This window comes from Electrona antarctica (assembly GCF_951216825.1).
Source record: "Electrona antarctica genome assembly, chromosome: 1".
NCBI lineage: Eukaryota > Metazoa > Chordata > Actinopteri > Myctophiformes > Myctophidae > Electrona > Electrona antarctica.
Genome location: NC_136806.1, coordinates 24,435,261 through 24,447,985, shown reverse-complemented (window position 1 = coordinate 24,447,985; position 12,725 = coordinate 24,435,261). Strand labels below are relative to the sequence as shown.

Sequence of the window (12,725 nt, the reverse complement as noted above, 5' to 3'; positions counted from 1 at the left end):
GGCTGCGGCAGCCTGCAGGTGTGCGCCAGGGCAGGCAGAGGAAAACTCATGACAAGACAAGTATGTATGACATTAAAGTCTGGAATCCCATTTCAAATCGCGAATTTCAGTGGGCTGAGTTTAGTCTATAATTATTATTTTTGCGTTGTAGACTGCACTGTAGGCACACATGCATTAAAACCCCATCCATGCCTGCATGTTGTTGTGCGCGCCCCACTATTCACACTTCGCTTCATAGTTTAGGGGACTGTTTAAGCGTGAACGCGCCAATCTCAACTACTCACTCATTCTGTCTGTCTGTATCATCCGCCTCTCCCCTCCTCCTCCTCCTCCTCCTCTTTACAGCCACACGTTCACATCACAGCTAAGCCAGCGCAGCTTCCTTTCTATCCCACACTGAGAGCTTGCTGCCGAGTCCGGGTGAACGGTGCCAGCATGCGGTGTCCTAAGTTTCGGGGACTCGGTCCAGTTGGATTCTATATTTGGATGACCTTTCTCTTCAGAGGTAGGCCTAGTTTGGACTTGACTTATCAAAACAGAGAGGGAAAAAAATGCTTGGCTACATGTTGAATATGATTTGATATTTAAAATACTTTAATTTGAATTGTTAATATCCTACAGTTTGCACAATTATGGGAATAGGTAGCCTACATGTTTATATAGATTTTGAAGTTGTCTCACTACAAAACAAAAGAAAATAATAAAGCTCCCCTCTGTTTTTAGCTACTTACTCCTAAATGTATAGCTCACTTTGAAATTTTGATTGATTGATTGATTATTGATTAATTCATTGATTCATTGATTCATTGATTCATTGATTCATTGATTCATTGATTCATTGATTCATTGATTCATTGATGTATGTATTAGTCAAAGTAAACAGCATGGAAAGTAACACTAAAAGGATAACATAAAAAGGTCCTGGGGACTTATAGGCTGGCTAGTGGGATCATCCCAAAACGAGATGTCTCATCATGTATCATTAAGCAACATTCTAGACACAGATCTGAGTGTATAGCCTATTTTGCTGCGTTCATCCATGTGTTTGTTTAGGTGAGGCTGCATGTGCTTGCATGTAGGATCATCATCATCATCTCCATAGGAATGATAATGATGATGGTCTAGGTGGGGAATAATAATATGTGATAGAGTGGTTACTGAGGTTTAATTAGGGATCAAAGTCATGTGTTTTTAATTTTGTATTGTTAAGGACATAACCTGTGTGACCACTAACGCAAATCATCAGTGTAAGTGTAAGTTGTAAGTGCAAGCCGTGAAAGATGATTGATGGGAGTGAAGGAATGGCAGGACGAAAGTGCATGAGACAAATAGAAAGAGAGAATATCCAAAGTGCCCAAGGTTGTCTTCTAGGGTTATTTTAGAGTCTGGTCTAATTGAGGCATGGAGGAAAACAGGATTGCTGATGGGGCTTTAGAGGTTTATAGCTCTAACAACCAGCTTACCACTGAGAAGCTTCTGTGCACATCTGCACTGCCTGCACATCTGCACTGCCTGTTGTAGTCTGCCAAAAAGACACACTAGAAGGTTCAAGAGAGGATACTTAGTTTGGGGAGGAAATGTGGTGGTGGTGGTGGTGGGGTTGAAGCCTTTATTGGACAGTGACAGAACAGGAGGGGAATGACAGCACTTAGCTATCACCCCAATTTGGGATTATTGAAGTAGTTCATGTTTGGACTACAGTACACAGCTAAACGTATAAGACACATACAGGCACATGTGCTATAGCCATGTTGACTTGCTCATGAAAGCTAGTGGTCCATGGCGTTAGCATGGCTTAAACACTTAAAGGACAACTTTAGTTTTTTTTCAAGCAAGGTTCATGTTTTAGGTTGTTATTAGAGAAAGTAAAAGATGAGTGTTAATTTTTTTTCATTTGCTGCTTTCTTTCGTTTTAGGGATTTTAGCTCTTTTTGACAGGGGGGCGGGGGCATTCGAGCATGGGGCTAAATATTTATTTTTGTACAAAATGTTATGATGATTTATTTTTGTATTATTTACTATAGTCCTAATAGACCTCAGGAAATTACATCTGGCCACGGAAGATCACAGCATCTACTGAATGTGAAGGTAGCCTACTGGGGGAAGGCTCTGTGTGTGTGTGTGTATAGGCTCAATATGTCAGTTTGTCACATTCAATAGATCCTGTGATCTTTTGTGGCCAGATGTAATTTCTTGGAGTCTAGTAGGACTATAGTAAATAATACAAAAATAAATCGCCATAACATTTTGTAAAACAATACATATTTAGCCCCATGTTCGAATGCCCCCGCCCCCCTGTCAAAAACTGCAAAAATCCCTAAAACGAAAGAAAGCAGCAAATGAAAGAAAATGAACACCCACCTTTTAGTTTCTCTAATAACAACCTAAAACATGAACCTTGGTTGAAAAAAACTAAAGTTGTCCTTTAAACCATATACTGTAGGCTATATTGACCGGAGTCCCCCAGGGTCTGGGATACTTGGTCCACTCCTTTTCCCCTTCGGAACTAAATATCTTTGCAGAAGTTATAGCTGTTCAGTGAGGTTGTAGATCTGCTATTTTCACAGAATGTAGGGTCAAAAGTGGTTCAATCTGCTATTGTAGGCAAAGTGTGTGTGTGTGTGTGTGTGTGTGTGTGTGTGTGTGTGTATGTGTGTGTGTGTGTGTGTGTGTGTGTGTGTGTGTGTGTGTGTGTGTGTGTGTGTGTGTGTGTGTGTGTGTGGGTGTGTGTGTGCGGTGTGTGAATTACTCCTCAACTAATTCTCAAACTGTTTGACCGATCAATTAACCTTTTGGCCTATTGTACCGTATACAGTAAGTCATTTAATAGATTCCTTGGACCCATATGGGGTAAACAGCTATTTGGTTATTAACGTCTGCCTGTAATTGACTTCCAAAAGGAGGGGCCTATTTCTTAAAAAAGGCCTTAATTATAATATGAACGAATCAACCCCAAATTGGAATCACGTTATTTCACGTCCAAATGCTTTCACATCTGGCCATAGGGGGCAGCTGCAGAGACAGCTGAAATTATGCAAAGCTACACAAAATCATTAAGAGCAAAAGATACAGGGTGCTCCTGGCTTGAGGTGGTGAACTCAAGCAAGCTGGGTGCTCATTATGTTCTTCTAGAGAAAAAGGGAAGCCCTTGGGCTTACTTCAGACACAGTTGGGGGCGGCAGTGGCTCAGGGGTAAAGTGGCCAGTATGACTGGATGGTGAAGCGTGAGGTTCCCACTTCCCAGTTCAATCCTGGGCTCCCCGAGAGTTAGTGTCAAAATATCCTTGAGCAAGACTCTGAACCCCTAATTGCTCACGATGTGCAGGTTAGTGCCTTGCATGGTTTTCTCCGCATTCAGTGCGTGAATGGTTGAATGTAAACAATGCATAATCTATGTAAAGCGCTTTGGATAAAAACACTATATAAATGCACCATTTACCACTTGCATTGTTGCATTGTTATAGTTAAATGCCTTAGGGCATAACGTAATGTCCTAATTAATAAAGGCATTTTAACAATCCTTCTCTGAAGTAAACAGAGGGCTTCCCTTTTCCCTCACAAAACTAATCATAGCACATGGGTGTTTCAACCTTTTCTTTCTCTGCCCTTGTTGGGGAAATGTACTCCCATCCGTCAGACACATCACATGCCTCATTATACCATGTTCCTATTCCCGTCATGGCGGGGCCAGTATGCCCGCAACGTATTGAATTATGAATTATGAATTATGTCTGACATTTGACATTTTATTTTATGACTTCTCTGCATGCAGTTTCACTGCTTCTAGCACTGTAGCCCTGAATTCAGAGCTGTGACATGCCTGGCCGGTTTTACCCATGTGGATTAGGATTAAATCTCCACTAGTTTTATGGCCTTGACCTCCTCAGCCATAGATTATAAATCACTCTTGTGAATTCAGCCATCTATACTCCATTAACCCCCCCCCCCCCCCTCACACACACACACACACACACACACACACACACACACACACACACCTCCTTCCTCCTGGGGGATCCGGAGCCATTCCAAGGCCAGTGAGTCGATTTCTCCAACTGCGCCTTGGTCTGCCCCAGTGCCCCGGGGTCTCCTCCCAGTGGGACGTGCCTCGAGGACCTCCCTAGGGAGACGCCCGAGAGGCATCCTAACCAGTTGCCCGAACCACCTAAGCTGGCTCCTTTCCAAGCAGCGACTCAACTCCGATTCTCTCTCGCGTGACTGAACTTCTCACCCTATCATTAAGGAGATGCCATCCACCCATTGAAGAAAACTAATTTCGGCCGCTTGTATACGCGACCTTATTCTTTCGGTCATGACCCACACTTGACCATGTAGACAAGAGAGCTTTGCTTTCTGGCTCAGCTCTCTTTTCGTCAACAACAGTGCGGTACAGCGACTGCAATACCGCCCCTGCTGCTCCGATTCTCTGGCTGATCTCCTTCTCCGTCCTCTGTTCACTCGTGAACAATACCCCGTCCCCGAGATACTTCAACTCCTTCACTTGTGGTAATGTCTCATTCCCTGAGACAGAGTGAACATGGTGCAAATGTATGTGACACAGACATCCTCCTTTCCCCATGCCCACACACACACAACAAGCATGTGACAAGCACGACCAGTCAACTACGGTATATAGAAAGTGTGTAGAAGGTGGCCGCTTGTTTTCAGATGCCTCATATAAAATTGATGCGAACTCTCACACTCTGCATGTCTCCTCCATCCTGCTTTATCCCTTAGTTGTTTTGTCTTTGAAAATCTTTTTGTGCCTCACTTGATCTACATCTCTCCCCTGCCGTCTCTGTCTCTGTCTCTCTCTCTCTCTCTCTCTCTCTCTCTCTCTCTCTCTCTCTCTCTCTCTCTCTCGAAACAGGTTAGGTGACAGGCTACCCACCCGGACCCCAAGCTTGGATTTTGCATTGGTCTTTCATTTCTGACTGACTTATGCCTCAGCCAAGTAATTCATATTAAAGGAATTACATTAGACCATTACATTACTGAAGTAGTTCTGACCTTATAGTTCAAATATGCACATTACTGTAAGTCTCCGGTTGCACTGGCAGATGTAGACTATACTTATAGCCATGGGTCCATTTGTACACTCACTCTGCAGTGTATGCACTGTACTCGCGATTTGCCACAGATCTGACCGCTAGGCGCTATATGCCCATTTGGTCATGTGCATATATGAGAGCCACCAACTTCAAACTCGGCGTGCTCAGCGGCAAGGACTTGAGGGAGTGCGATGCCCGCCATCGACTAGTTCGGATATCCAGTTGTCCAGAACTACTGATCCAACCAATACTGTATGCCCATATATGGGTTCCAATATGGGCATAATACTGATGACAGTAGGGATCTCAAGGGTATACAGACAGACGAGTACAACAGGTACTCAGACAAAGCTTCCGACAGTATGGGCCGCATACTTTCACTTTCTCTTCCACTTTTTTGTTACAAAGTAAGGCATTCATTTACAAAAAAGAAAATAGGGTCAATCGTAAGATATTAGCTGATCGAAACATTGACAGCAATAAATAAGCTGAGCTTTTTCATTTTCAGTGCATGTGCAGACTCTATTTATCATTGTTAAATTGTTGTTTGTCCTGAACCCGGCATGCACGTGGGACGTGCGTGCACGTCTTTTTCATGCAATGATTTATGGAAAAACATAAAAAGTTGAAATACTGTATACAGGTTTATGCCCGGCCGACAACAACAAGGGGACACAGAATGTCCTCAGTCCCAAGCCATGTTTAGGGCCCTGCGCTTTCACCACTGGGACTAAGAATGTTGATATTTTGTCTAGAGGATGGCGTTATGGGAAAGGTAATGGGACAATTGAACATTTTAAGGTTCACCCCCCGGGAAGCATGAATCTGCTCAGGAAGTTCCATGGTAATCTTCCCTTTAGACTAGACGTGTGTGTGTGTGTGTGTGTGACTTTGTGACTTTGTGTGTGTGTGTGTGTGTGTGTGTGTGTGTGTGTGTGTGTGTGTGTGTGTGTGTGTGTGTGACTGTGTGACTGTGTGACTGTGTGTGTGTGTGTGCGTGCGTGTGTGCGTGCGTGCGTGCTCATGTCTGACCTCTAACACGCTTTTCTCTTGTCTACAGTTATGCTATGTTACTATTACTAGAGTGCAGGAGGCCGTTGGGCACTGCCCTACTTGGAACGATACAAATTGGAAATATATGCCCCAGCCAGTTATTATGTATGTGTCCCATTTATGCCCATATATGGAGTTCTCCAATGTGGACTGTGGAGTCTATGCAGATGTAAGAACATCATTGTGATGTCAGAACAGGCCAGCTCCATATATGGAGATCTAGGGGTGATCATGTGTGATCAATGGCTAATTTGGGGGGGTCCAGGGCCTGGGCAGGGGCTTTTGTGCTTGTTCTGGACAACAAGCTATCCGATGACGGACTCGACACCGGGCACTGCACTCCCTGCGGGGGTGTGGAATGCGTGTGTCGAATTTGTGTGTCGAGTTATGTGGATTACAGACGTACACACGTACGTACAGAGACTTGGTGCATTTATAGATAGAAGATGACCTTCTCAACCTTTCTCTCTGTCTTTTTTGGTCCTTTTATCATTCTCTTTCTAATGTACACTTAAACAGGCATGCACACACACACACACACACACACACACACACACACACACACACACACACACACACACACACACACACACACACACACACACACACACACACTCAGTTGCCATGGCATGGTTGCGTATGCGTAGCAGTCGTGTTGTCTCTACTTGTCATTGGTCTGTCATTACAGTCTTTGTTCAGTCGTCCCAGGTTCATAACGCTGCTTCTCTGATCCCTGGAGGTCATTGGATCACAGCACCATTGTCTTCTAGAGTGAACGATAGTCGATAGACTAGGCATTCCAAAGTCACCCCAAAGCCACATTTGTATTCCCACGATGAGAAAACTCATTTGCTGATGTGATAAAATTCAATCATAGCTGGCAGGTGATTACCACCTTCATCAGCATTAATAATGATTACAACACTGTCAAATCCAGAGTGTATTTATAAATTAACACTCCGGATTTTGCTGTATATGAAGTTAAATGAGGCAGCTAGGGGCACTGTTGGATCAACTTTCTTTTTAATGCTACAGTATACATAATCTTTCTTTAATTATAATTGTTTGACCATATACTCTCGCCGCTTTGCTATGTTTAAGTACGTGAATATTATGAAAGACATATTTCACTTTCAACTAAAATAAACATACAAAAATATATATATAAAAAGATTTAATAAAGCAATGGAACAATCACAGCACATTTGAATGTCCTGAGGGGGCTGTGGTTTTTCCATTGCCTTTTTCTTTTTTTATATATATATATTATAAAATATATATATATTCATGTTTATTTTATTTTAAAGTGAAATATCCCTGTAACATATACATTTAATGTCTGTGTTTTTGTATATGCATTGGCACTGTAGACTGTAGCACGTCTGGTTTCCACACAATTAATTGATGTGGTCCATTTCGTTTCATCCGGACCATGTAGAACAACATGCCTGGCACTCTGATTCTCAAGAGCATTCTGATTACCATTGTTCCATGCCCTGGCAATAGGCACAGTCTGCAGTGGCGTGCACAGCCATTTAGAGGGGCAGGTGCTCAAGTGAAAAAAGGGCACTTTGTGCAGCGCGTGGAACCGACTGGTTGCCTTAATAGTGTGAGATTTATAGATTTTGGGGCTTAAATAATATATTAGAAGCTTTTTTTATCAAGAATTGATACCATGATGTCACCATGGTCCACATACTGTACAGTGTACACTGTACAAAAAATATATATATTATTATTTATTTATTTTCAAAAGGGCACATTGCTGTCCAGAGGGCAAAGGGCAGGTGGTCTAGCACCACCTAGTGTCTATCTGTGCACGCCACTGACAGTCTGTACCATGACACACACATGCTGCTGTGTCCACTCCCCATGCTTTTGACATCTATTCTGATCCACATCATGATGAGCATGATGTACAGTATAGTCCATCGGACAACGTTGTATAAATCAGGATTTGCGTGCTTACTCTTCTGCGTGTATTTCCGATGTGCATTTCCCCACCTGAAGTATCAATTTATCAATTCTCATTCACAACTGATGCTGTCGGGACCCCTTTACGTCAACATTGAAAAGGCCATCAAATACATTGAAAACTAATCAAAAACAAACATGTTGTTATACCTTTTAAGCCGGGAACACCTCTGTATCATCTTAGTTACCGGTGGCTATATATCGTTGCTGTGGGGCAGAAAGCTCTTACCTCCATATTTGACTAGCTTGATCCACAGGCTCGAAAAGCATCACAAAGCGGCACGTTCTGCTACTATTGCCATTTTTTTAAATTTGAATCCCGAACAGTTAAAGTTTTGAACATATTCCACCCGACAGAGATATAGCAATCATTTTTCAGAAAAAGCACCAGCACCACGACTCATGCTGTGAGCCATGGTGCTACTGTCACTATAGCCAGCTGCACTTAGAAAGAGCTGGTAGCTGGCCTGGGCCGTGGCTCAGCGGTCCAGAGAGCTGGTAGCTGGCCTGGGCCGTGGCTCAGCGGTCCAGAGAGCTGGTAGCTGGCCTGGGCCGTGGCTCAGCGGTCCAGAGAGCTGGTAGCTGGCCTGGGCCGTGGCTCAGCGGTCCAGGCACCGTGGTAGCTGGCCTGGGCCGTGGCTCAGCGGTCCAGGCACCTTGGCTGGTAGCTGGCCTGGGCCGTGGTTCAGCGGTCCAGGCACCGTGGTAGCTGGCCTGGGCCGTGGCTCAGCGGTCCAGGCACCGTGGTAGCTGGCCTGGGCCGTGGCTCAGCGGTCCAGGCACCTTGGCTGGTAGCTGGCCTGGGCCGTGGCTCAGCGGTCCAGGCACCTTGGCTGGTAGCTGGCCTGGGCCATGGCTCAGTGGTCCAGGCACCTTGGCTGGTAATCCAGTCTGGCAGTGTGCCGCAAGCTCGACTCCCGATCCCGATGGCCTTTACTGCATATCACCCCCCCCCCCCATCTCTCTCCCCATTTCCTGTCGGCCTACTGTCTTTCCCTCTATAAAAAATATAAAATAAAGGCAAAAGCCACACAAAAAAAGAAAGATCTGGTAGCAGAACCAATAAGAAAGACAAGTTAACATTAATTCGTCCCCTCTTCATAGATCAGATTTATTTCCTTCGCTTGGGCAGCTACAGTACAGGCTTTATGAAGAACATTCAAACTGATCTGCAGCTACTGTATCACTGAAATGTCCTTGAGCTTTATTTAGACCAGAGAATCAGATCAGTAAGGTTTTAGATATTGCTAGCCTGGTTAATTTGTCATGATGTAAATTTGTCAAGATGCCAGAATGCTTTGGAATAATTTATAAAGACACGTACACGGGAACTATCTGGAGGAGCCACGAGAGTAGAAGAAATGTTATAGCTTTGTAGATTTGACTTTGTACTACTGCACTATGTGTCCATGTCTCTGGACACATAGTTGTTGAATCAAAGTTGAATCAAAGTTGTTGAATCTCCCTGATGTAAGACAGACAGTCATCTACACAGTATGCAGGACTAAAACAGCCCTCCCGTGTGCACACGCCCGCGCTCACACCTGTGTGTGTGTGTGTGTGTGTGTGTGTGTGTGTGTGTGTGTGTGTGTGTGTGTGTGTGTGTGTGTGTGTGTGTGCGTGTGAGCGTGCGTGCGTGCGTGCGTGCGTCTGTGCGTGTGGGTGCGTGCATGCGTGTGAGCCCTTCTGGCTGTCTGGAAACGGATAGGTTGTGTCTGTCTGAGTAGTGTTTTTGGGAGCTCATCTGGGAGCACTGACCAAGTAAACACATTCAGATGGGGCAGAATCACATGCAGAAGACTGTGCGCATGTAATCATGTAAGCTTGTGTGTGTTTGTGTGCACGTGTGTGCGTGCATGCGTGCGTGTGCGCGTGCGTGGTTGCGTGCGTGCGTGCGTTGGAATATTTGTTGTTGTTTGTAGAGGTTGATGTAACTGTGTGTTTCTGTGTACACATATACCTCTAAGGGTATTATCTCCTGTTTGCAGGTGTTACTCTGTGGAGCATGCCACACCAGCATGTTTCTGTTCTTATTTTAATCTCGAACCACAGAATCCTCAGCTAGGGGAGGAGAGTGTAAACAAGGACCCTATAAGGGTGAATCTTTACCCTCAGAGGTAAAGATTATTATTCCACATGAATAATAAAATAGGATGGACTGATGGATGCATACTGGTAAGCAAACACACTGGGGCAAAGGACCAGGGGCTAGAAAATAGGGCTGGGGCACAGGACTAGACACTAGACTGGCAGGGACGGGGCAAGGCAAAACACTCAACAAACACAGAAAAGACTACAGAGGGAAATCACACAGGAATGCAGGCGGGCAAACACACAGACAAGCACATAGACAAGCAGACAGACAGAAGGTGGGACAAACCAAGAGACAGACATATCAACTGACAGACAAGCAGACAGGCAGACAGACATGAGGTTTAATACAATAGGCGGGTAAAGGGGTCAGAAGGGCGACAGGAGGACTGGGGAGTAGACAGACGGACAAACAGACTGGCACACACACTAGCAGACAAACAGACAGGGAGACAGGCGGACAGACAGACAGGGAGAAGGTCTAACGGGCTGGTAGGTGGGACAACTACACCCTTCAGAGGGCTGGACGTTCCAGAGTGGAACAGAGGGGATCGGGGACTAGAAGTAGCCTGGGGAAACTGAGGGCCTAAGACCTGGGGAACAAAGGGGCTGGCAGACGGAGAAAGGGAGCTACGCTGGGAAACTGGAGTAGTAGGAGGGCTAGGGGCAAAGCTAGTTACGGGGCTACAAACATGGCTTGGAACATGACGAGAGACATGGCTGGAAACGGGTAGAAACAGTCTTGGCTATTGTACATGGCGACAAGGACTCAAGAGGGTGTGTACACATGGGCTGGGGTACCTGATGACAAGCAGACCGGAGCACAGGGAGAGAGGAACGGGGGTCAGGTGGCAGAAGTGCACCCCCGGGGTCCAGCTGCTGGAGTGCAGTCCCTAGATCCCGCTGCCGTAGTGCAGGCCCGGGCTCTGACAACTGGAGGACAGGCCCGGGGTCTGGCAGCAGGAGTGCTTCCTCGGCTTCGGTGGGGACAAGGGGGAATAGTTCACAAAGTCCACATGGTGTGTCAACAGGGAAACCCGACGAGGTCACTGGTGAGGCGGGGGTAGCTGACATGGGATCTGGTGGGACGTTGGCAGGGGCAGCCAACGTGGGCTCAGACAGGGTGTTGGCGGGGGCAGCCAACGTGGGCTCAGGCAGGGCGTTGGCGGGGGCAGCCAACGTGGGCTCAGGCAGGGCGTTGGCGGGCAGCCAACGTGGGCTCAGGTGGGGAGTCAGCATGGACAGCCGACGAGGATACTGAGAAGACAGTCAGGACATTGGTGAAGACAGCTGGCAAGGGCGCAGAGGGCACAGGCAGGTCGTCGATGCAGACGGCTGGCGAGGGCTCTGGCAGGTTGTCAGCTGCTGCAGCCACCAATGTTTCTGGCAGGACCGGCAGGATGTCGGCGGAGACGGACAACAAGGCATCTGGCGGGGCGTCGGCAGGAACAGCCGACCTGGACTCTGTAGCGCTGGGCAACAGCAGAGGCTCCAGGGTGCTGGGCAGCGGAGGCTTCAGGGTGCTGGGCAGCGAAGAGTGATGACGGCGGCGCGAGCCATGTTGACCACGCCCCCCTCGCCCGGTTCCCCCTGAAGATGGCTAATCGAGACCCAATGTTTGGGTCTGAGGCTGAAACTGTCTCAGCGTACGGCGGCTCAGGGAACGCGGGGTCAACAGAGGCGAGATCGGAGCAGATGGGCTGGAGGCCTACATACCCAAGCCTGATTGAATGGGTTGCAGGCTGGAGAGCAGGCTGGTGACTGACAGGCTGGGAAGCAGGAGAACCAGAACTGGACAGCTGAAAGCTATTCAGCCTCTTCCGGACCACATCAAGGTGAGGAACGAAGTGGCTCACCCATGGCCTCTCACCAAACCATTTCTGCTGGTCTGAAATCCTCCCCAGCAGCTCAACATGCTGGCTGGGAGGTGAAGCGATGAGGCCATTCACTGCAGATTCGAATTCCTGTACCTTCTTCCGAAAAAGCTGCCGTTCTGCTGAGTCCATATTGGGTCAGATCGTTCTGCGGGGCAGAGAAGGTGTAGGATTCAGATGCAGAACGAACCAGGCACAGGCAGCGGGGTGAATTCAAGTGGAACAGAGTTTATTGACAAAACTCACAATGGACCAGGACCAAACACGAGGAAGTAATATACAAGACTCAGAATACTAGGAACAAAGGTACTAGGTACTTGGAACAAGAGAAGCAAAACTAGGAAATACACTAAACACTCATGACTTACAATGACGATCTGACAAAGGACTGAAACACACTGGGGCATATATCAGACATAGACTGACTAGACACAGGTGAACAACTAACAATTATACCACAGGTCGTTTCGAGGAAGCAATCTGATTGGTTGAAACAACCTTCTAGCCGTGGGTTAAACCAGCACCATTCACCACCTAATCAAAACAAAGAATTCAGCTGCTCTGTTCTCCCAGAGCGCTAGCAAACTCGGTGGCTAGGCTAGCTAGTTTCTTGGGACATTTGTGGTCGTAGTGACTACATCTGTCATTAAAAAAATATATTCTTTCAGCGATTTTCTTAGTT

The 12,725-nt window shown here is 46.5% G+C and overlaps 1 protein-coding gene across 1 annotated transcript in view; it reads left to right on the top strand.

The window, feature by feature from the left end:
• LOC306928609 (neuronal acetylcholine receptor subunit alpha-7-like) overlaps positions 1-12,725 on the top strand; it is a 76,161-nt gene continuing 63,436 nt past the window's right edge. Inside the window, exons 1-2 of the mRNA XM_079508847.1 lie at positions 1-60; positions 346-505. Of these exons, the coding sequence (XP_079364973.1) occupies positions 49-60; positions 346-505 (172 nt within the window). The 5' untranslated portion in view covers positions 1-48. The remainder of the gene's footprint in view (positions 61-345; positions 506-12,725) is intronic.